This window comes from Anarrhichthys ocellatus, unplaced genomic scaffold, assembly GCF_004355925.1.
Source record: "Anarrhichthys ocellatus isolate YVR2014 unplaced genomic scaffold, GSC_Weel_1.0 scaffold20, whole genome shotgun sequence".
NCBI classification, from domain to species: domain Eukaryota; kingdom Metazoa; phylum Chordata; class Actinopteri; order Perciformes; family Anarhichadidae; genus Anarrhichthys; species Anarrhichthys ocellatus.
Genome location: NW_022280050.1, coordinates 1,917,883 through 1,935,086, shown reverse-complemented (window position 1 = coordinate 1,935,086; position 17,204 = coordinate 1,917,883). Strand labels below are relative to the sequence as shown.

At 41.9% G+C, this 17,204-nt stretch overlaps 3 protein-coding genes across 4 annotated transcripts in view; 1 reads left to right on the top strand and 2 right to left on the bottom strand.

Annotated features, from left to right (window-relative positions):
- Window positions 1-1,410, bottom strand: part of LOC116389777 (pyridoxal kinase-like) — a 7,854-nt gene extending 6,444 nt beyond the window's left edge. The window contains exon 1 of the mRNA XM_031858728.1: window positions 262-1,410. Within this exon, the coding sequence (XP_031714588.1) occupies window positions 262-342 (81 nt within the window). The 5' untranslated portion in view covers window positions 343-1,410. The remainder of the gene's footprint in view (window positions 1-261) is intronic.
- Window positions 1,411-4,421: 3,011 nt separating this feature from the next.
- Window positions 4,422-13,145, top strand: chpfa (chondroitin polymerizing factor a). The gene is made up of 4 exons (XM_031858721.1): window positions 4,422-4,939; window positions 6,061-6,625; window positions 8,277-8,459; window positions 8,572-13,145. The coding sequence occupies exons 1-4, from the start codon at window positions 4,650-4,652 to the stop codon at window positions 9,832-9,834; spliced, it is 2,301 nt and encodes a 766-aa protein (XP_031714581.1). The 5' UTR covers window positions 4,422-4,649; the 3' UTR covers window positions 9,835-13,145.
- asic4a (acid-sensing (proton-gated) ion channel family member 4a) overlaps window positions 10,350-17,204 on the bottom strand; it is a 78,105-nt gene continuing 71,250 nt past the window's right edge. The window contains exon 10 of one of the 2 annotated variants that reach the window (XM_031858722.1): window positions 10,350-16,652. In XM_031858722.1, the coding sequence (XP_031714582.1) occupies window positions 16,524-16,652 (129 nt within the window). In that variant the 3' untranslated portion in view covers window positions 10,350-16,523. The remainder of the gene's footprint in view (window positions 16,653-17,204) is intronic. The other variant, XM_031858723.1, reaches the window with a different exon arrangement.

Here is a 17,204-nt window from a genome sequence, read left to right as displayed (position 1 = left end):
ATATAAAAAAATACACGTATGCAATGCTTTAGTGTCTGAAGGCTTCTGCAGAAAGTAAGTCTCAGAAATGTGATTGATATGGGAATGAAAAGAATGGTTCTCATAACGTTTTAATAAAGACAAGACTCTTCTCACAAACCAGGAAGTCAAAATGCATGTTCCATATCTTTTTCTTTCCCCGTTTTAAGCTATTTTCGACGTGGTGTTGCCTAAGCAGAGGAGTCTCGTGGAGCTCACCTGGATGCATCCTCGTGTTCTTACCTGCAGAGGGAATGATGCCGACTTGTTCCCGACGTATCCCCTGACAACATGACTCTGAATGGACAACACACGACACTCCATTACCGCAGTGAAGGACACCGGCTGCGTGTCAAAAACACCGAACAGAGAAAACAGACGTGATGGAGTCTAAAGCTGCACTCAAAAACGTGTGCAGGCTCTGACACGCTGACACCTAGCATGTGAGGAACAACTCCACCATTGAAGGGCCGAAGCGGTGCTGTTGCTAATGACGTTTAGTTTTTCTTCAGGCAGTTACAAGGACACCTACACTGGTGCATTCAAGGGCTCATGTGGAATGTGGGAGCCCCCAGCATCCTGCAAAAAAAATGTACACGTACCTTGTTTAAGTTTAATTTTTAAACTTTGACCAACTGAAAGGATAGATTCATATTTTTGTCACAAACAATGTCCAGGCACATACATTGCAACAGCATTGTATTGTAGCGTAGGTTTTACTCTCAAATATCCAAAGTAGGAGTTGGGCACTAGACGGGAGAATAATAACACTTCTACCTTGTCAATTTAGGAAAATGTTACTTTGAACTGTTGGAGAGATAACCTTAACCGAAATGCATCATAAGCGAAACCCAAACAATTAATCAAGTTGTATCATTTAAGTCAGGTGTATTTTGAACAAACATCAGGAATCAAATCAAAAGCGTTTGGTTCATACTCAAATACAGTCTTAAACACAACATGTCCATTAAATCAAAAGAAACACAATTACTGAGTCCAGTTATGAAAATCAAATGTCCGAGTAATTAAAATGAAATGAGGACTCCAGATAAATGTCAATCTTTACTGTTTAAGAGATGTGGCGTGAGTGCTTCTGTGAGAGGTTTCAGACAGATAACAAACAAGCCTAAAGCCCCCCACTCCATGAATAACCTCCGCCTGGAGTTTTACTGTCGCTTTGATAGACAATGGAACTGATCCCACCCAACATGACCCATTCCACCAGCTCCAGACCACCAGGTCCCCCTCTCCCAGCTCAGCAGGGGCCCATGCCTCTCAACCACCCATCCCAGTGCCTCCATCATCATCCCCATCCCCAAAAAAACAAGGATCACAGGACTTGACGACTACAGGTCCATCGCCCTGACCTCTGGCTATGAAGTCTTTTGAGCGCCTTGTTCTGTCCCACCTCAAAACCCTCACCTACCCTCTCCTGGACCCCCTGCAGTTTGCCTACAGAGCCAACAGGTCTGTAGACAATACAGTCAACATGACCCTTCACTTCATCCTCCATTATCTGGATGACATTTGCGGATGACACCACCCTCATTGGACTCATCTCTGGTGGGGATGAGTCCGCCTACAGGTGGGAGAGATTGACCATCTGGTGACCTGGTGCAGTCTGAACAACTTAGAGCTCAACGCTCTAATGACAGTGGAGATGGTTGTGGATTTCTGCAAGAATGCAGCCCCACCTGCCCCTATCACCCTGTGTGACTCCCCCGTCGACACGGTGGAGTCCTTCCGCTTCCTGGGCTCCATCATAACCCAGGACCTCAAGTGGGAGCTTAACATCAGCTCCATCACTAGGAAGGCTCAGCAGAGGATGTACTTCCCGAGGCAGCTGAAAAAGTTCAACCTGCCAAAGACAATGATGGTGCACTTCTACACTGCCATCATTGAGTCCATCCTCTGCTCCTCCATCACGGTCTGGTACGCTGCAGCCACAGCCAAGGACAAGGGCAGGCTGCAGCGCATCATTCGCTCTGCCGAGAGGGTGATTGGCTGCAATCTGCCATCCCTCCAAGACTTGTTCGCTTCCAGTATCCTTAAGCGAGCAAGAAAGATTGTAGCCGACCCTTCTCACCCTGGACATAAAATGTTCGAGTCCCTTCCCTCTGGCAGGAAGCTGCGGTCCATCAGGACCAAGACCTCACACCATAAGAACAGTTTCTTCCCTTCTGCAGTTGGATTTATCAACAAAGCCCGGGACCCCCACTGACTCTGACTGCTAAACTCACAGGACAATTTCCTACTGTTACACACCCTTGCACATCCTTTCTATATTAAAATACACTTGCCACTTTACTAATACACTTGTTTTTAATGTACTGTTATCTGTTTGTTCGTTTATCATATGTTATTGTAAATGTTAATATTTTTCTATTTTTAAATTAGAAAAATGTTCATTGTTTGTTGTTTTGCACCATTCACCAAGTCAAATTCCTTGTCTGTGTAATGTACTTGGCAATAAACAGTTCAGATTCTGATTCTGGAAAATTCATCGTTGATGTAATTTCAAGATTTTACGCTGACCGATAGTTAAGACAACATAATAATGTAAAATAATAAACACAATAATAGTTATCCACACATTGATTTTAATGTATTCAGTAATGTATGAAGCCAAATGTAAAATACTGTTAGTCATTGATTATTTTGCAACTCTTGAATAACCTTTTTATGATCCGAATTCAAATTATCCGAGGCAAGTATTTTGGTTACCACCAGAGGGCACAAGAGAGCTGAGACACGATTTGTACCTGACTAAATGCGAAAGCCAAAAAAGCACAATAAAGGATGTAAACTAAAGCACAATAACAATATTCCAAGAGATGACACTTTTTCTATTTTAATTACAGATCACAGATATGGAGGATAGAGGTCTCAGTGAGATCAGTGGCAGCAAGTTTCAGATAAGGACTCAAAAAGATGCAGTTGAAGGATCGACTGCCAAGAAGCACACTGGCCTTGACATCTGGGTGAGGAGCACAGAGGCCAGATAGAGAACAGCGAGAGCCAGGTGGAGCTGAGCTGATCACTAAAATACACATGAAGCAGCTGCAGGGAGAGAGACACATCTGGTAGGGACTGATTACTTGTCTTGTGGATCCTTAATATTGATGGTCTTGAGAAACTTGAGGTGTGTCAGTGCACTATTGTACTCATTTTAATCTCTGGATAAATCCTTTAATAAGGTAATGTGGTATCAATTGGGTGTAGGCAAATACATGAAAAAGACAACAACAATATGTTTCATTGGGTTGTAAAATGTGTGATAACAAACAGTTTTAGAAGTCCATATTATTTTAAATCACTCACACGCGACACACACAAATCAACCCGCTTCTCTTGTCCAGCCCAAAGCACAGCATTGCCGGCAAGAGCAAAAAAAGTAAACAGAATAAACTTAATATAGATATCCTAAATCAAACATCTGAACCATACAAATTATACAAAATGTACTGTACAGACAGATTGGATGTTTACCTTATGAGTGCATCAGAAGATGATAAATTATTCAAGAATATATATATATATATATATATATATATAACTAGTTTGTATTATCATCATTGCTCTTTTTATATATGAGATTAGATACTGCAAGAAAGATGTTGAAGTGCAATAAAAGTGCTAAAATCGTTGGAGTTTGAAGTTTTTATGAGCATGAAAATAATCCTTATCGGTGTAAAGTGTTCAGTGTCCAACACTAAGAGAGGACTGGTGGAAGTGGGAGGTAATTCAGTGCATTCAGTAATGCCCATTATTGGTATGAGTCTACTGATGAAGGCTTTAATCCAGACAGGCATGAAGGTGCATGTCAGTCCCACCATGGCGGAAGTATTCACAACCTTAAGCCAAACCACACCCAAAAATACTCCCATTACTGTGCAGGAAAAAGTCCTACATTGAAAATATGTGATGTATGTAAACTGCTACATAATTATCATTAGCCTACTGATGCACATTAGTTGCTGTTAGATCATATGGAAAGAAACTAGAACTGTCAAATCACATGGTTTCCCTCTGAGTTGTAGTGGTACAAACACCTACCTAATTGTAGGTGAACGCATGTTATGTTAGTGACAAATTCGATGGTTTTTAACACTTCTATGGTTTAGTTATGGTATTTGCAATATGTTAACATTTGCAAAGGTTAAAAACTGTGCGTAATTTCACTAAAAAAACCGCACAAACATGATAAATACATTCACTTTTTACAGTTCTGTAAATGTAAATATGAATGGACGTCATCATCCGCGTGGAAACAGACAGAGGGACTTTGGTTGTGTTCCAGTTCACATTTCCTCGCCTCCAGTCAGTGGGTCGTGTTCATTATCCTTCCGCCCTGCGCGGCTCTGAATTAATCCACCCAGTCTGGAACTAGACCCGCCTCTGACGCTCGCGTGTCGCGGGGGAGGAGCCAGGCAGCAGCGACACTACTGACACGTACGAATCCTGCGTAAGATTTAAGGAGGAAGTTACATATTTTCCTTAAATTGAACGTCGATACGGCTTCTTCGACTCAGACTTGATGTAGTTGACCTGTCCCGGGACCCAGAGGCCTGTTTGGACGCGTTTTGGAAGCGACGCGCGGACTGTCGGGACAGAGGAGCCGAAGCAACAAGATGAGATTCTCAGGGTTTATTTCTGTCCTGCGCTCGGTCGGCCCGGTAGTGATTGGTATTTCTTTAGGGTTCACGTTGAGTTTACTGAGTGTAAACTGGACGGAAGAAGCGTGTTACCTAGACGCTAAGGAGGGTGAGGATGTGACTGTGGGTCATGACGCGCAGCTCAAAGGAGCCCGAAAGCCCAACTCTATCTCGACTGTCAACGATGTGGAGTCCGAAGAGGATTTTGAGCCAAGAATAGTCCCGTATAAACAAGTCCAACAGAGTCCCCCAAAGAAAGTGTTCAGGTAAGCTTTGGATGGACTTTAACTTAAACTGGTGAACACAGTAATTAGGCTTATAATATATGGCGTACACTTGTTTTGAAACACATTATTAGAGGCTAACGTTTGCAGCACAGCAGGCCATAGTTCATCCTCAAGAGATGACAAAACCAATCATTTTGTTTACATATTAATAGGTGTCCCTGGTTGTCATATTGTACACTGACAACATGATGAGTTAGACTAATAATGCAAAACCAAATGGCAGATATAATATGTATAATTCTGCAGTATTTTTATCCTTCTCCCTGATGTCACTGGTCTTGATCAAATTGGCACAGAGAGTCTGATGGATTAAGTTCACAGCCCCACCTCATCTGTGGGTTTCTAACTGCCAACATTCCCTGCCACAGAGCTGATGGTATCTACATTTTGGGACCATGCCTCCCTGCTGAATGAGTTATCCCTCACATTTTCTTTGTAAACAGGCAGACATTTCCCAGATTTTCTGGATAGAGACCCTTGTTTGAATGTTCGCTCTCTCACCCGAAGTGGTTGCATTGCATTGCAATTCTGAGAAAAGAGACTTTTCCCCTGTGGAGAAGTTCTGCTGAGGCTATTTTAAGCATTTCAGCACACATGTTTTCATGGGCAACCAGTGCCATGAAGGGGATTGTAATATAAAAGGTAGAGCAACTATCGATTTAGATTGTTTGCTCAATTAATTAGTCAATCGTTTAGTTTCAAAAAGTGGCGAAAAAATGCTCATCACAAATACCCAAGGCCAGGTCAGGCCGGTACTTTCCAGCCAACTCTCAATAACCACAGTGATGAATCACATTTCCAGTCCGTGCATGTTTCCTTGTCAGAGAGCCGATGGTTTTTCTTGTTTGTCTGTGTGTCGATATTTAAAAACACTGGGCAAAAACCACAGATTTAGTTCGGATCAAAAATGTCGTTTTTTTTTTTTTTTGTTTTTTTTGAACTACTTTTTTCAGTCGTTATTATTCCAGTTATAGTAAGAAAATAGTCAAGATAGCACATTTTGGTGTGACCGTAAGATGAAGAATTGTTCAGCGTTGGTGTATTTTTAATTCAAATACATATTTAGCATTTATTCAGTCGATGTTTGGTGTCTTTTCCAGGGCTAAATACATAAGCACAGAGCTGGGGATGCGAGAGCGTCTGTTCGTCGGGGTCCTGACATCCAGAAGCACCATAAACACTCTTGGCGTAGCTGTCAATCGCACCATCAGCCACCACCTGGACACTGTGATATTCTTCACCGGCATGCGCAACCGCAAAGTCCCTCACGGCATGTTCGTCGTCTCTCACGGAGACGAGAGGCTGGTCTGGAACATGTTTCAGAATATCAAATACATCTTGGACCATTACATCAATGAATACGACTGGTTTTACTTTGTCCAAGATGACGCCTACACGGAAGCGGACCGGATCAAAGCCCTGGTGGATCACCTGAGTACGGATCGAGAGCTTTACATGGGCAGTCCTGAGGAGTTCATAGGTGGAGAGATGGAAGGGAAGTACTGCTACGGAGGGTTCGGGTACATCCTGTCTCGTACCTTGCTCCTCCGACTCCAGCCCTACCTGGAAAACTGTCGGAACGACATCCTGAGCGCGAGGCCCGACGAGTGGCTCGGAAGATGCATCATTGACTACACGAACACAAACTGCGTCAGTGAAAATCAGGTAGGTTGAGTCTAATCTTATCCGGGCACACTGCACTCATTCAACACCATCTCTCTGTTCAATAATGCATGTGTTTTTTAAAATCCATAAAACAGCCTTGTCTTCTTAATGTTTGATGTTGAAAGGGAGCAGAACGAGGCAGCTCGTAGTTAAAATGAATGACGAGCGACGGAGGGAAAAGATGCTCAGGCTGTCACTTTAGTCGTGAGACGGGCTACAGCAGGGGTTCTCCTTCTCCAAAGAAACACAAAACTGTCACGGCAGAAATCCTGCTTGGCCTGCTTCTAGCACAGAGGCGGTATTTATATTACAGAGTAGATTGCTAATACCCTTTAGCCTTCGCTCCACAGCTCCAGCAGCAACGTGGAATAGGTAAACAGGCGAGCAGAGCGCCGCTCGGTTCAGTCTTGCTTAGGTTCAATGGTGTGAAAATCCCCTGTGGGTCAACATGCTCCGCTCCTGTAATGTCATTAGCATTTAAGGTCAAACAAGCTCTGTGGAGACCTGATCCGTCCCGGTGCCCTTTCAGGCGATTGTTTGTTGCATGCAGCACAGTCTGCTGTATCCATGCTGAAGTGTGTGTGGTCTATGTCAACGTTTTCAAATATATTGTTCGAAGGTCATCAACATAAAAGTGTGATTTTTACAATATACATGCGGCCAGTATAGTTGTAGTTGAGTTATTCCACTGTCTTTACCTTCTATTTTCTCCCCACTTGGCCACGACACGGTGCTGGAAACCATCTTGTTACGCAGTTGAGAGTGAGTTGCATGGCTAACTAAAGGGCCCTGAGCCAGAAGAGCTCCAGCAGAGACCCCTACATGAGGGAGGGGAGCAGGGGGGGGGGGGGGGGAAGGTAAAGACGGTGGGGGGGGGGGGGGGGATTTAAAAGGGCCTGGTGCGGGTGAAGAGTACAGCTTGAACACAGAGCCAGACATCAATTTTTCTGTTAAGAGAGCACATTGATGACAATTGGGCACGGATAACGCTTCACTAAGTGTACCACTACAGGCTGTTGGCAAACATTTACAACAGGGTGGCCTCGCTGCTCAGTTAAGCTGTGTCTCCATTCTTTGTTCTTTCAATAGCTTGATCAGATTGGATTCACTTTTTTTTTTTAATCACTCAAGCTCCTTAGGTGACTACTCTGTTTTCGGCTTAAGTGACTGTGTCTTTTAAGTGGGATTCTGGTGCCAGTGCCAGTCATTTGCTGCTAAGTTTCAACCTTAAATTCTTAACCGTTGCTTTTTAACCTGATGCTCCAGAGATTGTATTTTACTATGAATAAAAAAAAAAAAGTAGCAAAATTAAGATGGGATAAAGCATCTGTTAAACCTCATGTTCCCAAAACGGAAGTAATCCCTGAAAGGATCAAAACTCTTTGATGATAGAAAGTTTTTGTACAACAGTAGTATTCAATTCTTACAAAATGATCTCTGTCTTCCCTTCCTTATGCAATTATGGTTGAAACCATTCTGTTTGCAGTGGAGTTTAGCCCAAGACGCTGTCTAGATAGCTTGTGATGTTTGTTTGAATGAAAGTAGCACAGCGTAACAACTAAACAACTATGCTCGGAAAAAACATGAAGCAATGTTTCTGTCATCCAGGATTTAAGATGCCTCATGAAAAGACCTCTCTGTTTCCTCTCAGGGACTTCAGTACAACCATTATGAGTTGGGAAAAAACTCTGATCCGAGTAAAGAACAAAGTGAACAGCTGAAGAAAGCGCTGACTGTCCATCCAGTGTCTGACCCTGAACAGATGTACAAGCTGCACAGGTACTTCACTGAGATTGAACTCCAGAAGACTTACGATGAGATTGCTGAACTGCAGGTAAGCTGCTTTTCAAGTGTCACAAATCACCTGTGGTTCAGTCAAAAATAAAAACCTGGCTTCTCACTGCTTCCAACTGTCGAGATCTGACCGATTTCTTGTGTTTCCACAGGCAGAAATAAAAAACGTGAGCGTGGTCGCGTTTGACGGCAACCGAAGCGCCCAATGGCCCGTTGGGATCAATCCTCCTTTTGAACCCAAATCTCGGTTTGAAGTTCTGAAGTGGGAATACTTTACAGAAGAGGAGATTTATTCATGCGTCGATGGCTCTCCAAAGTGTGAACTGCAGGGTATTGACCGCATGGACGTGGCGGACGTCATTGAGGTGGCCATGGTAGAGCTGAACAAGAAGTACAAGCCTGTCCTCCACCTGAAGAAGCAGCAGCTGATTAACGGGTACAGGCGCTTCGACCCCGTCAGGGGCATGGAGTACACCTTGGATCTTCAGCTGGAGGCTGTGAACCAAAAAGGTCACAGCCGGTCAATCACCAAGCGAGTTCACCTGGTGCGACCTCTGAGTCGGATTGAGATCATCCCCATGCCTTATGTCACCGAAGCGACTAGGATTCACATCATTATACCTCTGACTCTGCAGGACCGAAGCTATGTTGACCATTTCCTCGAAGTCTTTGCCTCGAATGCCTTTGAGACCAGTGAAAATGCCATCTTAACGTTCTTGTTTATTTATGACCCAGTGGAGGCACAGCAGGTGAACCAGAATGATATATTTGCCGGTGTGAAGGCACAGATAAACACGTACGAACGCAAATACCCAACGGTAAAAATCCCGTGGATAAGTGTCAAGACGGAAGTGCCATCTCAGATCAAATTCATGGACATCATCTCGAAGAAGCACCCGGTTGACTCGCTGTTCTTCTTGGCCAACGTCAACTCAAATGTCAATTCGGAATTTCTGAACCGCTGCCGCATGAATTCCATAAACAACTGGCAGGTGTTCTTCCCCATTCACTTCCAGGACTTCAACCCTGACGTGGCCTATCCCAACCAGCAGCATCCCGCCACAGTCGATCTGATCAAGGACGCGGGCCATTTCGACCCCAGGTCATTTGAAGAAGCGTGTTTTTACAACTCTGACTACATGACGACACGCACTCGAATGGTGGCAGACGTCCAAGAGAATGAGGAGATTCTAGAGACCCTGGACATCTTCAACATGTTCTTAAAGTTTTCGGGCCTGCACGTATTCAGGGCGGTGGAGCCGGCGTTGCACCAGCAGTACAGCTACCAAGCCTGCAACCCGCGGCTAAGTGAAGACATCTACCACAGATGTGTGCAGAGCAACTTGGAAGGTCTGGGTTCTCGCTCCCAGCTCGCCATGCTGCTGTTTGAGCAAGAACAAGGAAACAGCACCTGAGAACACCAGAGAACTCCTGCTCGTCTTTAAATGGCAGTTAAAAGCTGTGTGTTTATTGTACTAGAGTTTGGGACAACCCGTGTCTGGGGGAAGTATCTCAGTGTGACTCAAAGATCGTCTGGGTTGTTCAGAGTTTTTAGCTAGTTTGGAAAAAAAATGAATGCAGTACATTCCCAATGAAACCTCTCCATAAATGTTTACAATACTTGTTGGTACAGATGAGTTGCTTGAACCAAATGTTTTCGCTACTCTGATGATTCTGAAAGCGACGTTAAGTAATCTCTGACTACTTGGTGGCAGAAACTCCCAGCAGCAGAGCCTGGACTTAGTGCTGGCTTATCCAGTTATGTTTTAAGGTGTCAACTACACATCCAGCAGACACACGGCTGCATAGCATGAGAGGTACGAGCAGCAACGCGTTCACATATCGAGAATTAATGTTAATATCAAAGATATTGTTTAATGAATGTATAGCTCTTGTGGGTATACAATAGAATGTTGCACCAAAGGTTGTGTGCTTTTGATATTTACTAATTTGAGTTTTTACAAAAGCGCATCTTTACTGTATGTGCCTTGACACTGACTTGTCATATGCTGACTGTTTTTAAATGATCTTTATGTTTTGCAGTTCACCCCTTCAGGTGATGCACATTTTTCATTCGTACCTAAAAGATGAATAATAGTTCTGAACAGGTGGGAGGTATCAGCTTTCACTGTGGATAAAGTAATGTTACACAGCTGGGAGAACTGAATGGGTAGTCGGTCAACCTACAATTTTATTTAAAGGTGTCTCGGAAATATCAAGATCCCGACCATCCGCAGGTTGTGTACGTGCCTCAAAGCAGGGAGGGACTTGGTCGAGAGTGTCTTCAGAGGTCATAGATGCAGACTAGTGTATTCCAGCAGTCTGCACACGACTTCAAGTTTTCTCCATGAAACCTTTTGATGTTGCAAGAAAATTCACATGCAGGGAGACAAAGGAGAATTTATGAATAATGGGGGGAAAGAAATCACCTTGGTAAATGTCTGCAGTGATTGCCCGGGTGAGTCCTCATAAAACAGGATTTAATTAGTTTAGAAATGATGGAAATTTAAGAATGTATGAAACATCAAGAATAGCAGGCGGTTTTAATACTAAGATGTTTAAATGTTCCAAAGTATTTTTGGGGACTGTATTGCTAAAGTTTTTGTAAGTTATTGAATGGTGAGCTCAGCTTTAGAAATGGTGGCTTAACCCAGTTGCAGTGCAGTCCAATGGGAGGCCTTTTTCTACTTTACTGAGTGGTGGCGGTAGCTGTACTGGACACAAGAAAGATGTTAGTATGTTTATAATGTGCAATATTACAGATAACACAACTGTCTTGATGTCTGATGGAGGGCAAAGACATTTGCTGTAAGTAGAGCAGTGCGTTTACCACAATACTGTTCACGACATTACATAAAGTTAGACTGCTTTCCGTTCAATGTTAAGTAAATACACTGTAATTGACAAGACCTTTTAATGTATTTTACTGACACTAGACACTTTTCATCAAATTTACTTTGAAATACGTCAAATTAAGGCATTTTATTTAACTTTAATTGAATGCAAACTTACTTATTGGAAGTGGTGATCCTCGACACCGTTTGCTGTATTTTCTGCCATGTGACCAAAGACCACGGAGGTCATTTCTTTTATAACGCATCTCTTTCTTGACGAGAGCAGAACGAGTACGACACTAATGCTGTGCGCAAATTGGAAACTGAATCTTCCAAAAACCACTGTGAAAGATGAAGGGCTTAGATTACAATATGAAGTTATTGTGGTTGATCTGCGTCGTGTCTGCCTTCTGTGGACGTGGCAGATTAATCACCTTGTGTTGTTAAAACAGCCACCGTCGAGGGGCACGTCTCAAGTATTTTGTTCATAACTTTTTCATTTGTCATTTCTCTATGAATTATGCAGATTCTGAAGACTTCCGCACTAACAGAGGCTTTCATGACATTCTCTGTATATAAATATTTTATAGATTCTATTTTTAAGCCTTTTGTAGCTTTATGTACACAAGCAATTGATACTTTATTTTTGGTGACAAACATATACTGTATCCTAATTTGTGCTTTGAAAATCATGTCATTTGACCATGAATTTAATAATATGCTTTTGTTACACTCCCTTTCAATCAAGTAAATTATTTTTTAAAAAAGCGGGCAAATACATCGATTTTGTTTTTTTTTCCGATTTCCATTGATGTTTGGATTGGTTTACATTATTTTATGCATATCGGTACGAGTATAACCAAAGCAATACGTTTTAATTAGTACTCATCACATTTAATTGTGTGCTGTAATTTCTAATGAACTGTGAATTATTGTAATTTTTAAATAAAGGGTATTTGAATATACACATTTCCTCTTTTTCTTGCGTTTATTTTATTTTTTGGAGGGGGAAAATAGTATTCATAAGTGCAGTTTGTCCTTTAGGTGTCAGCAAAAGAGCGCGTTTACTGTCGGCAGCACAGGTCCTCGACCAGGACTGGCTGCCAGTCGCTGAGGTGAGCAGCGTTACTGAACAACATTTAGAGATTTCTAACACAAACACGATTGCTTTTCTCATTCATGTTCACAGTGTGTGCTCAGTAGGACTGCAGTGAACATTCTTGCCCATGTCAGAAATGAGGTATTCCTGATGTCTGGGTTGGGTAAAAACGGGAAAATTTTGCAACCTTAATAACAGCTTTAGTTATTTCAAGGGTCCGTATGCACTACCCTGAGGCATGCTGTAAAACCACATAACTACAGAGCAGCTGGGAGTTAATTGTAAGTCATTATTTTGTACTTCGTTTTACGTTCGATCCCAGGACTTTCTCCTCCCACATGGGGACACGGTGGTTTCAAGTCCCCTAGAAACAAGAAGTTTTCCGTTTTCACAACAATTTGGGTTCCCCTGGAGGGTATTTTAAGAAGCAGAATTACACAAATTGCTAGACATTAAGAAGAATGATCAAGGAAACGCATCACTTATCTGAACTAGACAATTACACTTTTTCAAAGGCGTCCCATATCCCCCCCCCCCAAAAGAAACCTACCACTGAAATGCCTTCAATCTTTTTGTAACCTTGTATTTCTTTTCATAGCAATGGTGGAAAGGCTTTAAAGTGAGTGGTAAAATTGAAATGCATGTCGAGTGTGTGAAGAATAAATACACAATGTGAAATTGAATTGGGCTTTGGATTTAGGAGGCACTGGTTTTACCAATCTAAACTTTAATAGTTATCGTATTTACCATATTTAACATTTATAAAATGTGTTTTAACAGAGGAAATAATCACAAGATCACAAATCTGTACAAAATGTAAGCGTTCCTTGTTCCTGCAGTGACGGTACATTTCCTTGTCTGTCAGATGTGTGATGGAATTCCTTCTTAGGAAAGGTTTTTCTGAGAAGGAATTCCTGACGGCTGCTTGTGTCACCCTGCACTCATATTTTTTTTCTCTACTCGGATGACCTCTCAGACCTCAGCCAAAAAACAAACGGCTGAAAAAGGAGGACAGATCTTCAAAAATGAACATTGGTGGCTGGTCGGATTAAATCGTTTCTTTTTTACAGATAATGCAATAAGCACAAATGGCACTACATGTGACTGAATGTCATGGAGCTATAAAAAGATAGACCCATAGAGATGTGCAAGAAGGGAGCTAAGAGTAGAGGCTTGAGGAATCCCAGGAATGTGAGCTACATGTCAGCAGGAAGGTTGTCCCACAGTACAGACTTGCTACAGTACAGACTTGCAGCCCACCACTCAGTCCCGTGGCACCTCACGCGTACGGCATGCTGATGTAAAATCAACCATTTGTAATTGATTTATCTGTGTTTTTAAATGCTTTTGTGATCCAAATGAATCGGGTTGTGTTTTAAAGTGCGCAGCGTCTCGAGGATCGAAAACCTTTCTACATCAACTCCAGGCTCGACCGTTCAAACACAACTCTACAGCGATAAGCTGCCCAGTATTCATCTCAACACACCAGCCCCAGTGTGACTTGTCTGAGGATAGCTACAATTATTGATGACAGAGGAGAAGATTGTTATGCATAGCCTGTACAGGATGCCATCAGAGACCGTGATTGGGAACCTTTTGAAAATGTCAAAGTGACACATGATTATGAATATTAAACAGCCATGTATAGCCCATGATTACTTGACAGGAGGAGGGGAGTTGACAGATGGAGGACTGTGGAATCTCATTGTGAGTTAAAGTGATGAATGGAGATATTGCGGCAACAGAATGCACCGATCAAATTAACAGAAAAGTTATGTTGTCATTTGTAAACATGATATCCTCTAATGTGAAGTATTTCATACATTCCCCAGACAAATGTTAGGAATTGCGTGCAGATGGGATTGTCAAAGGCCTATCAAAATTTAGGGGGCATTAAGCTGGCTTGATTTTGTGCAGTTTAGGGTTGGGCTTTAAAATTTAGCCCGACAAAATGTGTTGACAATTAGCAACAAAAAAGGTTGTGATGTTTTGAAGCCCAAACTGCTGCATGCTGGCAAATAAGTTGCTGCCATGCTATGCTATGTAGTTCAAATTTATTGTACCCTAGCATTGCCAAATACATTAGTTGATGATGGGGCAACATCAGACGTATTTATTCAATGAAGACAAATAAGAAAGTACAATATAGTGTGCCTGTACTGTAAGTAATATTAGATTGAAGCCCGTTGATAAAAGAAAGAGGGTGAGAAAAGAAGGAAATAAATTGGGCCGAGTTAACTCTTTCTACTGACAAAGAAAGGTGTCAAGTTATGCCAAATTGTCTAGAGTACCTAGTTTGTCAATCTAGTCCTAGAAAGTCAGTACTAGCCTGCAGTTATTTAGACCATCTAAAGTCGTCAGCAACTGTGCCCTATAAATGTGCAAGAAAATGAATACCCTAACTGCTTCCTCTGTTGTTGTCTGTCCCACTTATGTGACAGTATAGTTGGGACCGTTGCTGCCTTTTTAACAGTGCGAATCTCAAACGTCTCAATTTATAGAGTGACACAAGAAGAAGCTCACAAATTCTTAAAAGACAAGATTATGGGAAGTCAGGGTTACAGGTTCTTAAAGTTCCTGCAGTGCATAAGGGCAAATGAGCGAGCCGACTTTCCGTGATAACGACAAACATGATTATGAGTGAATCAATGTGAAAGTCTCCATTTTTATATTTCATTCCCACTTTGCTAACTTGTGCTCTTAAAAAATATTGTGTCTTTGTCCCGTCCATTGAGGATTAAGTTACCCACTGAGAATATTTCAACTCTGGCTGTCCTAACTCTACATTTATTAGATTACAACCTTACTACTGCAATAAAACTCTACGCCTTTTTTTTTGCTAACTATGTCGATTTTCAAACATTCCTTTTTTTTCCACCAGAGTCGCATCAGCCTGATGTGCTCAGTCATGTGTGCAAAATGTTAAAGTGCACATGCAAACAAACAAACAAACAAACAAACACACACACATTGATGCCGGGTCTACACTGTAAATTGCTGCTACACTTTTACAGAGGGCCCACAAGCTGAAGGAGATGACTCGGCAAAAAATAAAATTCTGTTTCTTATTGCTTATGTCAGCTCAAAGTTATGATGCTAACCAGAGTGGAGAGTGGATGGTGGGCAGAAATGAATTGAATAAGAAGAAACATCTAAGTACAACCATTTCATAACTGAAGACATCATCCACTCCTCATCCAGGATCTGTGTGTCGTCTTGGTAAAAGCAGGACACATAAAAGAAAAGATGGAGATAATAGTCACGATGCATACAGTCCGTTTTTGTTACCTGGACAAATGTATTAATGTTTGGCAGTCTAACATATCTGCAGATTGTAAGTGTAAGTATTTGCTACAATCATGACCGCTATTGTCATATAAAAGTCTTCCCTAAAATGTATAAATAACTCAAATTAATATTTCATAAGTTATATATTAACTGAATATAAACGACAACCATTGAAACAGAACTTTAGAACTTTCTCATTTTAAAGTTGGACTTTATGTACAGGTACAATGCTACTCTCTAACACCTTTAACCACAAACCAGACAAAGTGTATCATGTGGAAAGATGCTGCTAGATCTAAAGCCAAGGTCTACAGTTCAGCCTAAATAATTCCCCTCATATTTTGGATGGATGTTACATGAGTAAGATTTGCTTTCTGTAAGTATGCTCACCTTGTATACAATATAGAACATATAGATAATAGTACCTCTTTAAATAATTACATAATTTAGAAAGTGTAATGGCTTTATATGGTACAGTGTGTTTTCCGTGACGTAGGGGGAGCAGTTGGAGGGATAAATGGAGAGACAGAAAGAAATCAGAGACGCTAGCAGAATAAATAAATCATTAGGAGTATAAACACGGTCAAGGTGAAATACAGTCCTCTTGTCCCATTGTTGTGATCATGTACCAAAAATTGGCCCTGATGCACAAAGTTGAGAGGTGTCCCATCCAGAGAAAACAAAAAAGCGGTGTCCAATTTGTGCCTACATACGTACAAGTGCTTTGTTAGCAGCACAAGTTTGGTGTTTGACTTTGGCTGTAGCTTTTCACTGGTGACAGCAAAGGAGCGACGGAAATGCCGTTATTATGGGTCCGTTATTGATCTGAACACGGACGGTTTTCATCTTTTGGTGTCACCAGGACTGGAAATGACGGTTGGCTCTAGCAAGCGAAGTCCTCAAATACCCCGTGGTGGTGATGGGGGTGTGGGATAGGGTGGTGGTGGTTGGGGAGGATCGTGTTGGCGTACGCCCCCTCTGGGTGACTCCGTGTCATGTCATTCGGCTCCTGCTGATGGCACAGCAAACAACGGCAACTTCAACGTCATGCTTCAAAGATCATATGTGACGTAAATGATAATGTACAGTGAAATTACATCGATCCGGAATAATCTCTTGACAAGGTCAATCAAAATCCCGACACTAATGAATAACTTTGATCATGCTGCAGATTCAATACTTTTACATTGGAATTTAAAGTAAAAGTTCAACATTTTGGGAAAGGCTTATTCACTTTATACAAGAGAATCTCATATAGACAATCTCAACTCTTATCTGTGTGCTAAGTACACAGCTGAAGTTAGGAAATAGTTTTGTGACAACAATAGATTATCCAGTATTTCTGTGCAGCGTCTCTAGCTATATATTTACATACTGGGGTCTTCTGTGCATATTCTAAAACTAATTTGGCGTCTACTGTACATCTCCACTGGAAAGTAAAACGTGATGTTGGCTATCCACACCAGACAAACCCAATCAAAGCTGCAAATGTTGATTGGTAACACAATCTATTGTCTTTTCGGTTTCTCTGGCAGCCTGGTTTAAAAGTGAAAACCCTGTTTTA